Raw genomic sequence first — 15862 nt, forward strand, 5'->3', positions numbered from 1 at the left:
TCAGCACCCTCTCCACACAGGACTCTGCGAATTCACGACTGATTATGAACAGGGGGTTGGGGCCAGCGCACCCATGTGGGAGGAGGGAGCCCCCATCATCATTGTGCTGAGGGACCCCTAGAGTTCTTGCAACTGGCAAACCCTGGGATCTCCCAACCAGTGTTAGCACAAGCGCCTCTTTTCGAAAACGCAGTTGGTTACCTGTGAGGTTGGAAGCATCCGTGGGACTGAGTTGTAACCAGTGACGGGCATCGGAGTCAGTCACAGCATCCGTAGGCGTGATCAGTTCCGGGTCTTCCTCGCAGATCTGCCACGGGTTCAGGGACAGCTCTGCCTCGGTGTTGCAGCCCAGAGCAGGGTCACTGCTGACACTGTCACCTGGCACAATGGGAGACACAGTCTGAGACAGCCAAGAGCAGGGAACCAGCACGTCCACAATCCCAGCACACAGGTAACTAAGTAGCTGTCCCAGCAGGAATCGTTCTCAGGACAGGGGCTCAAAAGGTGCCCACGTGGGGCTCCTGGTCAATGAAACAGAGGTTCCAGGAGTGGGGCACGAGCAGTCCTTATGGGCCGTGCCACCTACAGCCCAAGCAGCACCCTATTCAGGGGTCTTAACTGAGTTCCCCCAGGTACGGAAATCACCTCGAGTTCTTACGCTTTCTACCTTGACTTATTCAACTACAAAACGGGGGTGGGTGGAGGAGGAGGAGGGGAATTGATTCCACCACAGAAGCGAGTTTATTCTGGCAGGTTGAAGAGCCCGAGGATGCCGTCTACCTCATGCCCGATGTCTAGACTTGAACCTGGGGTGAATAACCCAGGATCACCGGGGGATGAGGTGTCCCACACAAAAGGTTTTCTTCAATAGAGACTCTCCCCTTTAAACACTAACAAGTTCTAATGTGTCATGATACAAGGATGCTTTCAAAGGCTGTGAAGCCTCACAGGGCTATTCAGTCTGACGCAGAACAGATCCAGCCAGCCTGCCCCCCAAATCCCCTGTCTGCTCCACAAGGACTCCGGATGTCCACCCTCTCTGCCTGCAGCTCTGCCGACTGCATTTCAATCTGCCGCTGACGGTCCCCCAGCTCTGCTGCTTCTAATCTGCTGTCTGCTCTTCACCTGCAGAGAACTGACAGCTGTCCCAGTCACCAACCTGCTAGGTCCCTAACTCTGACTGCCCCAGGACTCTAGAAGGTGGAGCCTAAGAGGCCCTGCTCCGCCCTCCACCAGGATCCGCCAAGAAGGAGGAGGCCTGGCAGTAGACCTCAGGGAAGCGGAGTATCAGGGACTGCATTTCACAGTATGTGATGGTACGTCTCAGCATCCCAGTCAGATTTTACTTCTTAAATACTTATGCCATTGACTTCAAGGTACTTCTGAAGCTTTTGCTCCTAACCTGGGGAAACTTTCTAGGGAAGGCCATTTTTCCTTCTGGGTCTGTCTGCTCACCCAGACATCAACCTTGGTTGTACTTCTCACTTGGAGAAAGGCCCAGGGCTAGAAAGACAGGCCTCTAAGGTACAGGTAACTGACTGGATCTATTCAACTGTATGTGCACACTAACCACCCATCAATCCTGGGATCCCAGGAATAAAGATGTCCCATTTCACAACCACGTGTCTTCAGATGATAAGATATCATTCGAGTTAGAAAGTCAAAAGGGAACAAAATGCAGCCTCGCCGAAGCTGGATAACACAGACCACATTTGCTGGCACTTACTCTTCTGTCTCCCCCTGTATCTTCCTTGCGTCTGCTGCAAATCATCTTTCATATCCAATTCAGCAGGGCTGCTGCTTCTTCGTACTAAGATCTTCAGACAGAAAGAAAGATTGCATTTGGTACAGGGAAGTTTTCATTTTTATAAGACCGGTAAGTTTCTAGTCCACATTTCTAAAGAAAAAGAAACAAACAATAATAACGGGCAACAAAAAACTGAATGACGTTTTGCATTGGAAGGATACGGGTTCACAAATTACTATAACTGAATTATAAATCACACAAGATCTGAAATTAAAGGCTTCTACTTTGTCAGTTGACATCCAATTAAAATGGTCCACTGAGGAGGGGTGCCAAGTTATATGGAAATCGTTTATTTTGAAATTCTACTTGTACCTCTGCTCCGGCACACATGGAAAACGGATACAATCCTCCAGGAAGCCTAAGTCCCCGCGGATGGCCAGGGTGTTGGCAGGGAAGGCAGAAACTCCGCCCAGACTCCCAAAGGTCATTCAGTGCTTCCCTTGTTACGTGTGCAGCAGGCTTTCCTGAGCACCGCTCAGCACTGGACCGTGGTTTAAAAACAGGGGACTAGAACACTGTGAGGCAATTCACATCCTCTAAAATTTACATAACTGGCTTGGAAAGACAAAACATATACAAATTACACAAAATGGTTACAATATAGAGTAGCAAAATATGCGAGTCAACTCTCTCTAAAAGGTTTGCGGAATAAAGCATTACCTTGATCGGCTCACAGTGACAGTAGCTGTTCAAGAAGCAACAGACATGAGGTGGTAGAGAGAAGGCAGGAGGGGACTCAGGGCAGGAAGCACTGAGGAATCAGCAAGTTCTATGTGCAGGAAAAGAAGCCGATTATAGCAGGCCATGCAGGGCAGTCAGGTGAAAATGGTAGGAAGAAAATGCGACCACCTTCTACAAGAGGCAGCCGCCGCCAGTGGGCCGCCAACATCAGGCTTAGGAATTTCAACCCAGTATTGACAAAATGAGCAACCGTCTGTTCCAGACAATAGCTTATTGTGATTAAAAACATAACCAGAAAGGTAAGTCAAGTAGCTATCTGCAGGACAGAGTTAAGAAGTTGCTATGGAACTGTTACAATGATTCAGGAGTGAGCAGATAAGGCTTTTGATGGTAGAAAAGGAGAAGAAAAGATAAATTTTAAAATGCTGCAGAATGACAGTCAAGAGCTTATATAAGAGTTGTACATGGGAGTGGAAGTTTAATCACAAAAGCATATGAATCTAGGGGACCATGAGAATGATGGTGATGAAGGAAAGAAGGAAAGAAGGGAGAGAGAGAGGGAGGGAGGGAGGGAGAAAGGAAGGGAGGAAGGAAGGGAAGAAGGAAAGGAGCGAGGATGGACAGATGGACAGACAATGGATAGAGGAACTTGAGAAAGTTTCTGATATTTTAATTTTCATCTCTGGGCTGAGTATCTAAAGAGAATGTGCTATATAAGTGTGCAACAAAAATCCACGACTGGTGAGATGGAGGATACAGCCAAACATGAAGATATATATTTAAGGCCCTCCAGTTCAGAGTATACAAAAAACATGGGATTCAATGAGCCAACTAAAGGAATGAATATTAAACAAGCAAACACATGAAAAGGGGGGACTAAGATGTATAATTAAAGGACAGAATAATTATTAAGCTAAAACACAGAAGTAGGTCATAAATATTTAGAAGATTAACAGTATATGAAAAAAATATTACTCAGCCTTAAGGAAGGATGATATATGTCTAATATGACAATGGAAATATACCCAGGATACTTCCTTATTTGAAAAGCAGAATGTGGGCTCTTCTGCTTCTGATTCTCTGAGAGATGAAATATCCTCCAACTACAGAACTAGAACCTACATAAAAATTGGGGGCTCACAGGAAGTAAAATAAACCTCCAAGTGACCCATACCCTCTCCCTACCCCCCAAAGCAAACTGAAACCAGGGGAGTGAAATGGGGCTACGTTAGGGGTAAATCTAATGCTACCACTCCCTGTGGCAAAAGGACCAAGAGTCCAGGATTAAAGTAGCACTCCCTGTTACCTGGAAGAAACAAATGCAAATGTTGCCCTGGTGAAACTTCATCACTTCAGATATCCAGGTTTTCTGTAGATTCAGATGAGCCAGGTAGGAACTCACAATCAAAGATCACCAAACAGCAAAGGAAATAAATAAACCACCATGCACAAGAGTCTCAGAAACAACAAATATCTGATTGATTTCAGATAATGATAAAGAATTTAGAATTGCAATCTGTGATTATTTTAAAGGAATAAAAGATGGAAATCACAAAAATGAGCAAGCAACAAGAGATTATGAGAGACTGCAAGATATACTTGAAAACAATTAACCTGAACTTGCAGAAGCAAAAGGTATAATTGTTGAACCAAAATACTCAATGAAAGTATTAAACAGCAGACTATTTATGAGTAAGGAGAGAATTACTGAACTGAGTGAAAGATCTAATGAACTACCCAGAATGCACCCACATAGCCAAGGAGAATGGAAAATATGAAAGGGGCCTTGAGAGACATGGAAGACAGAATGAGAAGGTCTAAATATATTTCTACCCAGAATTCCAGAAGGAAGAGCAGAGAGAACAAAAAAGAGGCAATATTTGGAGAAATGGTTACCAAGAATTTTCCAGAAGCAATGGAAGAACAAGAATTCAAAGACACATGGCACATATACCATATCCAAAACAGGACAAACATATAGACCAAAAGAAAATGCACCTAAATATACTGTAGTGAAACTGAAGGACAAGGATGAAGAACAAGGAACAACAAATAGGATGAACAGAAGACCTCTCAACAGCAACAATGAAAGACAAAAGATAGTAGAAAAATAGCTTCCATTAGAAGGGGTGGGAGGAAGGAAGAAGGAAGTGGGGGGACTATGGTAATTCAGACAGAGAGACAAAGAAACCAATAATTCAAGAAGCACCAAAATAAAGCCTTACACATCTGGGAAGCAGTATATATGAGAGAAAGGTAGCATTCAGATTAATAAAGGAAAAATGAATTCAATATATGCGACCCAGAAGTGGTTATCCACATGGGGAAAGAAAAATGAAATTGGATTCCCACCTCACTCCATAAATATCAACTCTAGGTAGCTGAAAGACTTAAATGTATAAAGCAAAACTGAAACACTTATAAATACAAGGTAAATATTTTTATCCCTGTGCAGTTGATATTTTAAAATTTTCATAAAACATAACCACAAAAATGATAACCAAGAATATCAAAATTAAGAACTTCTGTTCATCAAAAGACAACATAGAGAAAGTGAAAATATATGCCAGACACTGGAATAAGATATTCGCCAGATACATAACCAACATAGGATCCATATTCAGATTATATGAAGAATTAGTACAAATAAAAGAGAAAAAGACTAAGAAATCAATAGGAAAATGGAAAAGACATCAGTAGGCATTCAACAGACGAAAGACATATGGCCAATCAACATAAGGAAAGATTTTAAATTTTATTAGTAATTTGAGAAATGCAAAATAAAATGAGATCCCATTTTCATCCACTTGACTCAAAAGATTTAAAATCTGACAATAATAAGGGTTGCCAAGAATGTGGATGAGTGGTAACTCTACACACCGCTGGTACATAACTGGTACAATCACTCTGGAAAAAGACACATTCTTTTGTAAAGAACAACATGATGCTGCTCTGTGACTCATCAATTCCACTCACATTCTTCATGAAGAATGTACATAGCTTCATTTTTAATTTAAAAAAAAAGTGAAGCAATCTAAATGTCTGTCAACAAGAGAGTGGGAAAGTAGACTGTGGTCTATTCACAGTGGAGTATCATACAGCAAAGAAAGCAATGAACTAGGGCTATGTCCTGCAATGTGGACTTAGAAATACATAATAATGAGTGAATAAAGCAATAATACCACTTTTATAAAGTTTAAAAATAAGGAAAACTAAAGGACATATTGTTTGGAGATACATACATTTTGAGCAAAACTACAGAGCAAAGCAAGGACACGATAAACACAAAGCCAACAGAAAGCTGCTCTCTGAGGGACCAGGATGAAGCCCTCGGGCCACAGCAACAACACTGCAGATATTCTAGTTCCTAAGCTGGTGGTGAGCCTCTGGGTGTTTATCTGATTATTGAAATATACACATATAATATACATATACATATGGAATGTGCAAGCTGGTATATGTCCTCCAGGAAGGGCAGAGTAGGGAGAGACTTTGTTTATTTTGTACCTTTCAGTGATGTCTGAGTTTTCTATTCATATATACTAATTTTAAAAAATGAATAAATAGGAATTATCTGCATGAATGAGTTAGGGCTACTTTTTAATTTTCTTCTTTATACTCTAAATTTGTGTTTAAAAAAATAATAAATGCTATTTTAGACTAAAAAAAAAAAGAAACTGTAACAGATCTTTGCAGCATCTCACTTATCTAGGAACTCGTGTCAGGTGGAGGCTACAACCTAAAGTGATATCAGGAATAGGGAATCTGAACGTTTGTTTGACAGGTAAGGATGCTCCTTAAAAACAGAAAGGGCACATACAGACCAGATGGTAAATTCTGTTTTCATGTTTATTTTTCCCTATTTTTGTAATTTGACTGTAATTTTACACAGAAAGTAGGCAAGACTTTAAAAGGCCTCAAGGTCATTTCGCCCTAAAACACATCCAAATGGAAAAAATTTTTAAAAGATAGCATCACACCACTAATAAATTTATGTATTGTGCCAATAATGTGTATGTTTATTTTTAATGACAAATGGATATATTTTGAAAAGATCTTACTGTTATTCCTTCATGTTCTTTCTTCTCATGTCCTTTGTTCTCCTGAACAGGCCTGGGCTCTGAAGAACTCACATTCTGTGCATTTTCTACCTTTTGACCTAGAAATTTGGGAGAGGGGAGAATCAACAGCAGGAATATTTCAGATGAAAATTGGAAAAGGTTTTTATACGTAGGTAATTATTAAATTTAAGTATCCTAAGATGTACAAAAAAGAGAGATCTGGGCCCAGCACACCGGTAGCCTATGGATCACGTCTGCTCCATAGACCTGGTCTCTGACGCACAGACAGCTTCACTGTCTTGGGTTACGTGACCCAGGGGGCAGGCAACAAGGCCTGTCCCGGAGCCTCGGGGAAGGGGTCTCAGACAAGAGCTGCCTGAGTCAGCCAGGCAAGCTGACAGGGAAAGGAAGCGGTGAGGTGGCTCAGCGTTGCTGGCGAGAGAAATAACCAGTGTCAGTAATAAAAAAGGGAATATCACCACCAAGCCTGCAAAAGGTAATTTAAAAGATCACATTCTATGAGTAGTCTGGGGCCAATAAATTTGAAAAAAAAAACATGAATTGAACAAATTCCTAGGAAAAAAACACAACTTATCCAAAAGAAAACAGGAAAAAGAAAATATGACTAGTCTTATAGTGATTTAAGAATTTGAATAGTACATTAAAATCTTCCTAGAAGAAAACTCCAAGCAACCGATGGATTCTACCAAGTATTTAAGGGAAAAAAAAAAAAAGTCATAATGATCTTACACAAAAACTTTTGGAGAAGAGAAAATCTTTCAGATAATACATTTATCAAATTATTTTTATTGTACTTTCTTATTTCAAGAGGATTTCTAAGAGGGGATACTTCCTACGCATTTGATGAGGCTGGCATGACCGTGACCTTAAGGACTAGGCGATGGCTGGGTTGATTTCTTCTCTAACCCATGAAACTAAATAAGTGTGTTCACTGTTGCCAGATACGTTTAAACATGTGCTTTCACTGTAAAATACATTCGTCACTGTTTACAGGTCTAACCATCTGCCTCTTTGCCCTCCACACCAGTTGCTGCTAAAAGCTGTTGGAGAAACTGTGTGGGTTAATGCTATTACAAGTTATCATCTTCAACCTCAGCAGACTCTGCACACTGCTAATAAACTTCTTCACAAGTCTGGTCAGCCTTCCATTCTCACTGTCAACGTTTCTCCTCACAGCCCTTTCCTCACCCTTCACGCCTCTCCTCCCTGCCTCTGCCCTAACTTGCTGCCTTCCCTCACCTGTGGTGAACAATCTCTACCTCCCACCCACTCCAGCCACTCTGGACTTTTTTCTGGTCCTCAAACATGCCACATTTGAAAAAAGTACACACACCACACACAGACACACAGACACACACACACACACACACACACATAATTTGGATAAATAGATTAAAATAAGTAGTTAAAATATTTCATTGCCAGAAATCACATCCTTGCAAATCAACTTATAAATTCCCTTGAAATAAATAAAGTAGAATTAGGATAAATGTAGAAAGCCATACAACATGCAGCCTCTTCCCGGCCAGAATCTATGGTCCCATGTGAGGAAGGGAAGCTGCTGGTACCCGGAGGGGCCTCTGAGCACAGTGGCTCCGTGACGTCAGGGCTGCTGCTGCTCCGAACCATTGGCTGCTGCTCGGCTGCTGCCACGGGGCCGGATTCGGCTGCAGCTGCATTTTCCGGCTGCGGGCATTCTTCCACTTCTGTGGGCATTGACACAGAACATGCAGGGATGTATTTCAAGATTTTTAAAAATAATTTCACTACTTAAAACAACTGATTCTAAAAATCATAGTTTTAGATACTATTTTTTCCCACAAAAATTGTGCAGTAAGGTCATTGTCGTTCACATCATAAAGTTTTCTACACTTGTTAACAGTAATATTCCACTCCAAGTTACATTTGCCTTTTAAGTTCTACAAAGCATTTTCTTTCAATCAAAGTGAAGAAAAAAAGAAGGGAGAGCGAGCAGAATGGCTGAGAACTGTGAAAGTCACTGGAGTTTCAGGGACAGGCATGTCAAGGGAGAGGGATCCGGGAGGTGCAGGGGAAGGTCGCTCACATGTGAAAGAGGGACATCACGCGCACGTGCACGCGCGCGCGTGTGCGCGCACACACACACACACACACAAGACCTAAAGGAAGATAAAAAGAAATGGTAATTTCAACTTGATCATTCTCTTTAACAGATAAATGTACAACTGTCCAAAATAAAATCCTGTAATTATTTAATGACATTTCACCAAATGCAAGGTTGAAGTAATCACTAAAGTACAAAAACGGCCCACTGGTGTTTTTAGAGAATCAATAAATATATGTCATAAAATAGAAAAACACCGCTGAGCACTGACCACTGGGTGATCCCAGCTAGGATATCTATGAACCATATTCCCCGAAAGAAGGGAAGTCCCTCCGAGCTCGTTTCTAAACTTCACGGTTCATTTTAATCTCCAAAGACCACCCAAGGTGCTGAAGAGTCACCCCACCACCTCTGCAGCTCCGGGGTTCTAGCATCCCTCTGCTCTGGCATCACCATCAGACTCCTAACTTGTGGCCTCAGAGACATCCCGCTACAAGAGAGATGCGACCGCACCACTCCTCCTGCGGAGGTCTGAGGCCCCCATCACTGTCCGTCAGGCTCGTGCTCCAGGGCCCCTAGAGGTCACCCCACAGGCTTGATCCCCCACCGGAAGCTCTCCTTCACTTGAGTCTTGAGCAGGCCCCGCCCACACAGCCCCTGCTGCTCCCCTGTCAGGCTGACCTTCCCCGGGCTGTCCAGGCGCCCCTCCTGTAGGACCTGCCACGTGGTCCTGCGTGTGACCCCCACAGCTGCCTGCCCCCCAGGCTCCACACTCCCTTGTGCGGTCACGGAACTCTACACCCATATTTTCCCCAAATTTTCATTAGCTGAAGTTTCAGTCCTTCTAAAAAGGGACTCATCAAAATTCAGCCTGTACCCTCTTACCTGGAAGTGTCACCTGATTCCTCACCTGAAATGCAACTCACCACCAAGGTGCCCCCCATTCTGTGTAACCCTTTCACCAGAGCCACAATCCAAAGGGCTGGTTGGCCCCAACCAAGAAGGTGTATGTAGAAAGGTTCTAAATATAACACAGAGGATTTCACCGAAGGACTGCTGCTTTTATTTTTACTATCCACATAAAAACTCCAGTTTTAAATACACTGATACAAGTTACCAGACCTCAAAACCATGAAATGTGTGTGATCCCTCGCTTATAATGCAAAGTCCTGGGCCACATTCTCCATTCAGATACTGATGGGAAGCTGGGCTTAGGGGACAAGCAGAGTAAGGGAAGGAGGCAGGAGCAGACAGACCTGTGACAGCCTCGTCTTTCCAGGCTGTCTCTGCTCTTCCCTGCTCCTGAACAGCCACGAGAAACACCGGACAATCCTAAGTGCTCTGGGATGCTCCGCCCAGCATCCCGGAGCAGAAACCAGCCCCCTCAGCTCTACTCCCAGGCTCCTCAGCAGCAGGCAACAGAAGCCAGGTGACCCCACGGACCATCCTTCCCACTGTCTAGTTATGCAAGACACTGACACTTTCTGGGAAGGGTTTCTACCTGTTAATGAACCTGCTTGTAAGCCCCATGTCAGCAGGTCAGCAGGGGAAGCCCAAGAGCTTCCTACGTCTCTAAAAGGTAATTGGCACCCGCTGGTCTTTATGGACAGTGGGAAGAGTGGGTTTTATTCCCTTAAACGTGATGCCAAGAACCAGTAGATGTTGGTTTCTGGCCTCTGAGCAGAAACAAATAAGAGCGGGGCCAACAGTGGCAGCATCATTTTCAAGATAAAGAACGACGCCATCTGGTGGGATGCAACAGAGCCACAGGACCACGGTTTCCAAACTCGAGCGTCCCCACTGGTCCTCAGACAACAGACGGACGAAGAGCCTGCCATGACCGGCTGGTCTGACTTCCCAACAGGCTGGCCTGACGTGGCTTTAATGCTCTGTTTTAGTAAACCTGTTGGTAGGGCCTTCTCAGATGGAGGAAGCCCAAGTCTGAAGAAACCATGGGAAGAGGTGGGACGGGAACCGCCGAGAAGAGTGGGAGGGAAGGGGAGAACCATGGGTCCGGGGATCCGTCAGGCTGTGTGGGGACGGTGCCCTGAGCTGTCCCTGTACTTGGCTGTTATGGTGACAGGGTGTGAAAAAAGGATGTAAATTCTCCTTATCCCACAAGTTAAACCCAATTTCCTGATTTGTATATGTACACTTTTTGGCCTTTTCTCATACTCTGTATTAAGTATATACTCAAGATTTGTTTTGTATAGATGAACAAATGAATATCAGAAACATTTTCTTAATACCTTTTTCTTTTTCCTTTTTTAAACAGTTCTCGAGCTCCCTCTGCTGGCTTTTTATTTTTGTGAAGGCTGCACCCCTTCTACAGGGTCAGCTGTAGCAAATGCTCTTTCATAACAGATTAAAACCATTTAACACTGATATGCAAATATCAAGGTAGAGGATTATCTGATATGCAAAATATAAAAAGGACAGTCTAGGTTACATAAAAATTACGTTATAAATTCTAGGAGGTCTAATGCATTCTCTGTTTTGACTATCACACAATTTGAATCACTTCAAAGAGCTGAATTCTATGTCAGATTCACCGAATCATTCACTTTCTCTCAAGCAGAGCTAACCCAATAACCCAAACTCTGAAAGCACCAACTTTCTAGCTTCTTGATAGTGTAAGTTACACAACACCAACACCATTACTAAATCATTGCTTTCTAAAGCTCATTCAAAGCACCAGAAAAATGATCGAATAAGGATTAATTTCATTGTTTTCCCACGCTGAGAGAAGAATTGGCATGATTAAATTAAGTGTGTGAACTCCTCAGAAACTTCTATTTATTCAGGAATCTGACTACTTTTCAAAAGAAATTTCATTCACTCTTTAATCGAAGCCTTCCTTAATCCATCTTATTAAACATACTGAGACTCATTCTTCAATCACCAAAATTCTGGGTTCCATTTACCCCTCATACGAGGTTGCACAAGCAAAATTAACTGTGCCATTTCCTAACTTTTAAAGCACTGTGCACAAACCAAGTTGACCCTATGAAAAGCACAAGAGACATAAATCAACTCAACGTCTTGACGTGTCCCGCGAGGACCACAGGTGAATCAGCCCGAACCCTGCCCACAAGCACATCCTGATAACTGGGCGCTACCTGGAAGCCGGAGAACCAGAAGCAGAGGCAGCAAAGTGAGACTTTCAATCGGGTTCCGTGAAGCCTCTTTTGGAACGAGGGAAGATCACTGATCCTCTAATTACTACTATTACAATATTCTCCAAAGAAAAATAAAATCTACCATCTGCATGGCCTGTAAGTGCTACAGATTGATAAATGTCCCAACATAAAAGCAGTTAAAATTGCAAAACAGCTGGAAAGACTTGTTTCCACAAAGGAGAAAAAAAGGAAATCACTGAAACTGCCAGTTCCACCCCCACGTGTTCATTTATGTAGCTATTCATACTAATTAACGGAATATAGGTGGTTGTGACTGTCCCAAAGTTCTGCTGCCACCAAATAAAGAGCCCCAAAGGGATCAGAATAAGACATCATAGTGGGTGAAGGTAAGTAACTCTCTACAGTTTCAGTTATTAAAACAATTTTGGTGGGTTGAATAATCATATAGACAAGGAACAAAACCAAGAAATGTTAACTTAAATGAAAACAAAATTAGCAATCATCTTATAGTAAAGAACGTGTGGCCAGAAGGTCAACATTAAAATTGCCTGTGTATTATGCACGTGCGGATGTGTATGCCTACTACATCTGTATTTAGCAAAAGGTTAGCAAGATATGCCAACACCAGAATTCAAACTGGAGCACGCATTTAATTCTCTCATGTGCCAGTCAGCGGTAGATGTACAATCTCAGACTGGGGGCTGACGTGCACCACTCTGGGCCCAGACTCTTGATAGGACAGTTTCACGGGACCGAGGCTCACTTTTCTGATAAAGAAGAAATGGCTTCAGATGAGGGAGGAGCTTACGACTGTGATTTTCAGATGAAAGAGATCAGCAGATCGTCCTCAAAGTCACCATAGTGCTAGTTCCCTTCACCCTTTGTGCTGTAAAGCCAGTAGTGAGGATGGCAGAGGCAGGAAAGCACGGACCAAGCACGGCCTGCTTCACTCCACACTAAGTTGGGGTCCCTCAAACGTCAGCATCACTGATATTTTGGGTCAGACGGTTCTCTGTGGCGGCTGTCTTCTCCACTGTAGGACGGTTAGCAGCATCCATCCACTGGATGCTGGTGGCACGACCCCAGCTGTGACAACCACAGATGTCTCCCGACATTGCCAAATGTTCCCTGGGGGGCAAATCATCCCCAGTTGAGAACCCCTGCTCTAAATCGTATTCTGCTTCTGTTGGAACTGTGTATGTAAATATAGGAATCAAGAATCTGAGTCAACTAAAATATAATAATGCATGAGAAAAAAGCTTCCAAAATGAAATTACTAACAGGAAGAGATTTCTTGTGAGAACACATTCTGGACAAACTAGTTAAAAAAACAAAATGGGAAAAAACGGGTTGTGAAAAAAGAAAACTTTTCACCATGCAAAAAGTTCCTTATGGGTGTATATCAGCCAAATAGAAAGCCGAAGTATTTTAAATACTTTATTAATCATCTCCAGGCAGAAGTATTTTTTGGAAAACCAAATTATGAACCAGTTAATGCTCATTAGTAATTTAACTGACTGGTCGCCATCTTCTCCTGTACCATTCTTAACTATTTTCCAACTTCAGTATTTACTAGGGAAAAAGAGCTTTCTAAGAAACACAGTCCTTAGTCTTCCCTCATATTCTAGAAATTAAATAATATGATATTTTAGATTCTCATCAGGGGAATGAAGCTAATTTTGCTTTGCTAAACCACAGTATGACATGATTTAGTGCCACTCAAAGTCACAAGTAAGCTATCTCCAGTATTAAATAAATACTAGTCTATAATACCATCTTTTGGAAAATAAAAAGAACATGGAAATACTTCCCGCTTTAGCAAGAAGATTCAGTTCATCTTAGGATCATTGAAAAATAAGTAGACATAGACCTAATTATTCACTGTAGAGCAAAGTAAATCCTTTTGTTGAGGTGTCCATGCCAAAAATTTCTTCTGGTGCTGTAACATCTTAATAAACCAGAAAGTACACTGTATATAAACAACAGGTAGCTAAACTCAATTTTAAATGGCTGAAGGCCAGGAATAACATTTCTTTGTTTTGAAAATTAGCAATTTTTATCATTTTTTTTTTAACTCTAAGCTCAATAATCAGTATGAATCTGTATAAACTGACCATTACTTTAAACATGAATTATTACATGATTTATTAACTCCAAGGAAGTCTAGCCTGCAGAATTTTTCCAGTTTATTCATTTTGGGGGGGAGGCCCAGGAAACATGCTAACATTGGCACACTCAGAACTGTTGCAGAATTTTATAAAGATTTCCTTCCTCTCTATAGGCTCCCTGTTGAAGGTACATGAGGCAGGCATCACTGTTTTCCCCTCATAAAAACTATCATGCTCAGCTGGGAATGCAAAGACCAGTGGTGTTACAGAAATTCTGCCTATCTAATTGCTACTAAGCATCTTAACTGCATAGAAACAATTGATATTCGTTGAAAATAAAGGCAAAGTGCAATGGCCAGGTAGGCATGCGTGATGTGGGGAAATTAACAAAGGAAGCCGGGCGCAGAGGCGAGGGAGCAGCCCAGGGACATGGGGGGCCACATGAGACAGCATTACAGTACCTGACAGCCTGTGAGAGCAAGAGGTGTAAGATAGACCAGGGAAGAGAGCGCTCACGGTGTGGAGGAGAAGCGGGACGCTTTTAGTGGCAGGCAAAGCCTCAGAGAGGTGGGCACAGCTGCTGATAGACTGGCTTCGCTTAGCTTCCAGGAGAGATAAAGCAACAATCATGTCAGAAGAACCGCAGGATCTTTCATTTCCTTTTCATTATTATTATTTTTCTGGTCTCTCTTTAAATATTCAAAGGAGGTCATTTCAAACTTTAAAGGAAGTTAGCACAAAGCACAGTATTTAGTCTCTAAATACAGCCAACTTTCAGTCATTCTGATGGCATGGGAGCACAGGCCTTTCACAAATAATCAATCTCATTTTATAATGCTTTGTATGTTGAGCCTTTCCTTTTTTTCTGCTGTGTATCAGATTCACATTTAGCTTGTTTGTTTACTTGGGCAGACATTACAACCAGTTTTCTCTTCCTAATGGGTCCAAACAAAAAGGCCACGGTGAGGGAGGGAAAATCTAACCTAAGATTTAAATGGTTTCATAAATAATCAATAATTCAAAAATTGGTTTACTGAGAGATGACTGTATTCAAAAGCAAATCATTTAGTAAACTGAATATCCTAAAAGCTTCAGAACACATAAAAGTCAAGTTGAACATTCAAGGATCTGATATTTGGGAAAAAGGTAAAAAATCTCCATGAAACCCATCCTTTTAAATCACATTTCATGCTTATTAAATCCACAATTTCTTAGTACAAAATTTATGGTGTTCTTAAGTTTCTATGTACTGCTAGTCAAAACCATTTGAGAAAATGGATGGACACAGGAAGAGAATACGCCTCATACATATGAAACCGCCATCAGTAAAACCAGTTTTATCCTTAAAACAAAAATATGGAGGTATACTTGCTGTATTATTTTCACGTGATTTTATGTAACATTAACGGAATACAACTACAAACGGTAGTGACACATTTGCAAAAAGCACAACAAACTTTTTACTTTCCTGTCTTCCCCCACTCTATCAGAATTCCCAGCTCTACAGAACTGTCTGCAGAACTGATTACAGCATAATCACAAACGTATAAGATACTATTTAGGTGAAAACGACTTCCGTGTAAACATCAAACTGACTGACTTCAAATTTCCTAAAAGATTTGTCTAATGCTCAATGTCAGGGACATTTCATTTGAGTGCTGCTTTAAAACGTTTTCCTCTTATAATTCAAGTAATTGTGCATTTTTCCAAAATTGATCACTAGATATTTCAGAGATAATAAAATATAGATTATTTTGTGTGAAAATTAATTGACTTGCTTTAATCATTCACTTTAGACATGTAAAGTTTTAGCATCATTCATACTCAGGAATGGAGGCTGACTCTGTCATTCTTAACTCTCCCTGCCAGTCCTTTTAAGGTGCAAACGAGTACATTCTCTGTTAAATTAATCGTCACTCCCCTACTCCACAATTGCTGATTTTATATTTCCCTCTTACCAG

General features: G+C 41.8%; 1 protein-coding gene across 13 annotated transcripts in view; it reads right to left on the reverse strand.

The window, feature by feature from the left end:
* The window catches only part of RALGAPA2 (Ral GTPase activating protein catalytic subunit alpha 2), a 285244-nt gene that overhangs the window by 167674 nt on the left and 101708 nt on the right, over positions 1-15862 (reverse strand). For 6 of the 13 annotated variants that reach the window (XM_067013797.1, XM_067013798.1, XM_067013799.1 and 3 more), the window contains 5 exons: positions 14363-14503; positions 8076-8276; positions 6550-6647; positions 1727-1817; positions 202-378 (listed from right to left, as the gene is read on the reverse strand). In XM_067013797.1, the coding sequence (XP_066869898.1) occupies positions 202-378; positions 1727-1817; positions 6550-6647; positions 8076-8276; positions 14363-14503 (708 nt within the window). The remainder of the gene's footprint in view (positions 1-201; positions 379-1726; positions 1818-6549; positions 6648-8075; positions 8277-14362; positions 14504-15862) is intronic. The other 7 variants (XM_067013805.1, XM_059038836.2, XM_067013804.1 and 4 more) reach the window with 4 other exon arrangements.

Source organism: Kogia breviceps, chromosome 14, assembly GCF_026419965.1.
Source record: "Kogia breviceps isolate mKogBre1 chromosome 14, mKogBre1 haplotype 1, whole genome shotgun sequence".
Taxonomy (NCBI): Eukaryota; Metazoa; Chordata; class Mammalia; order Artiodactyla; family Physeteridae; genus Kogia; species Kogia breviceps.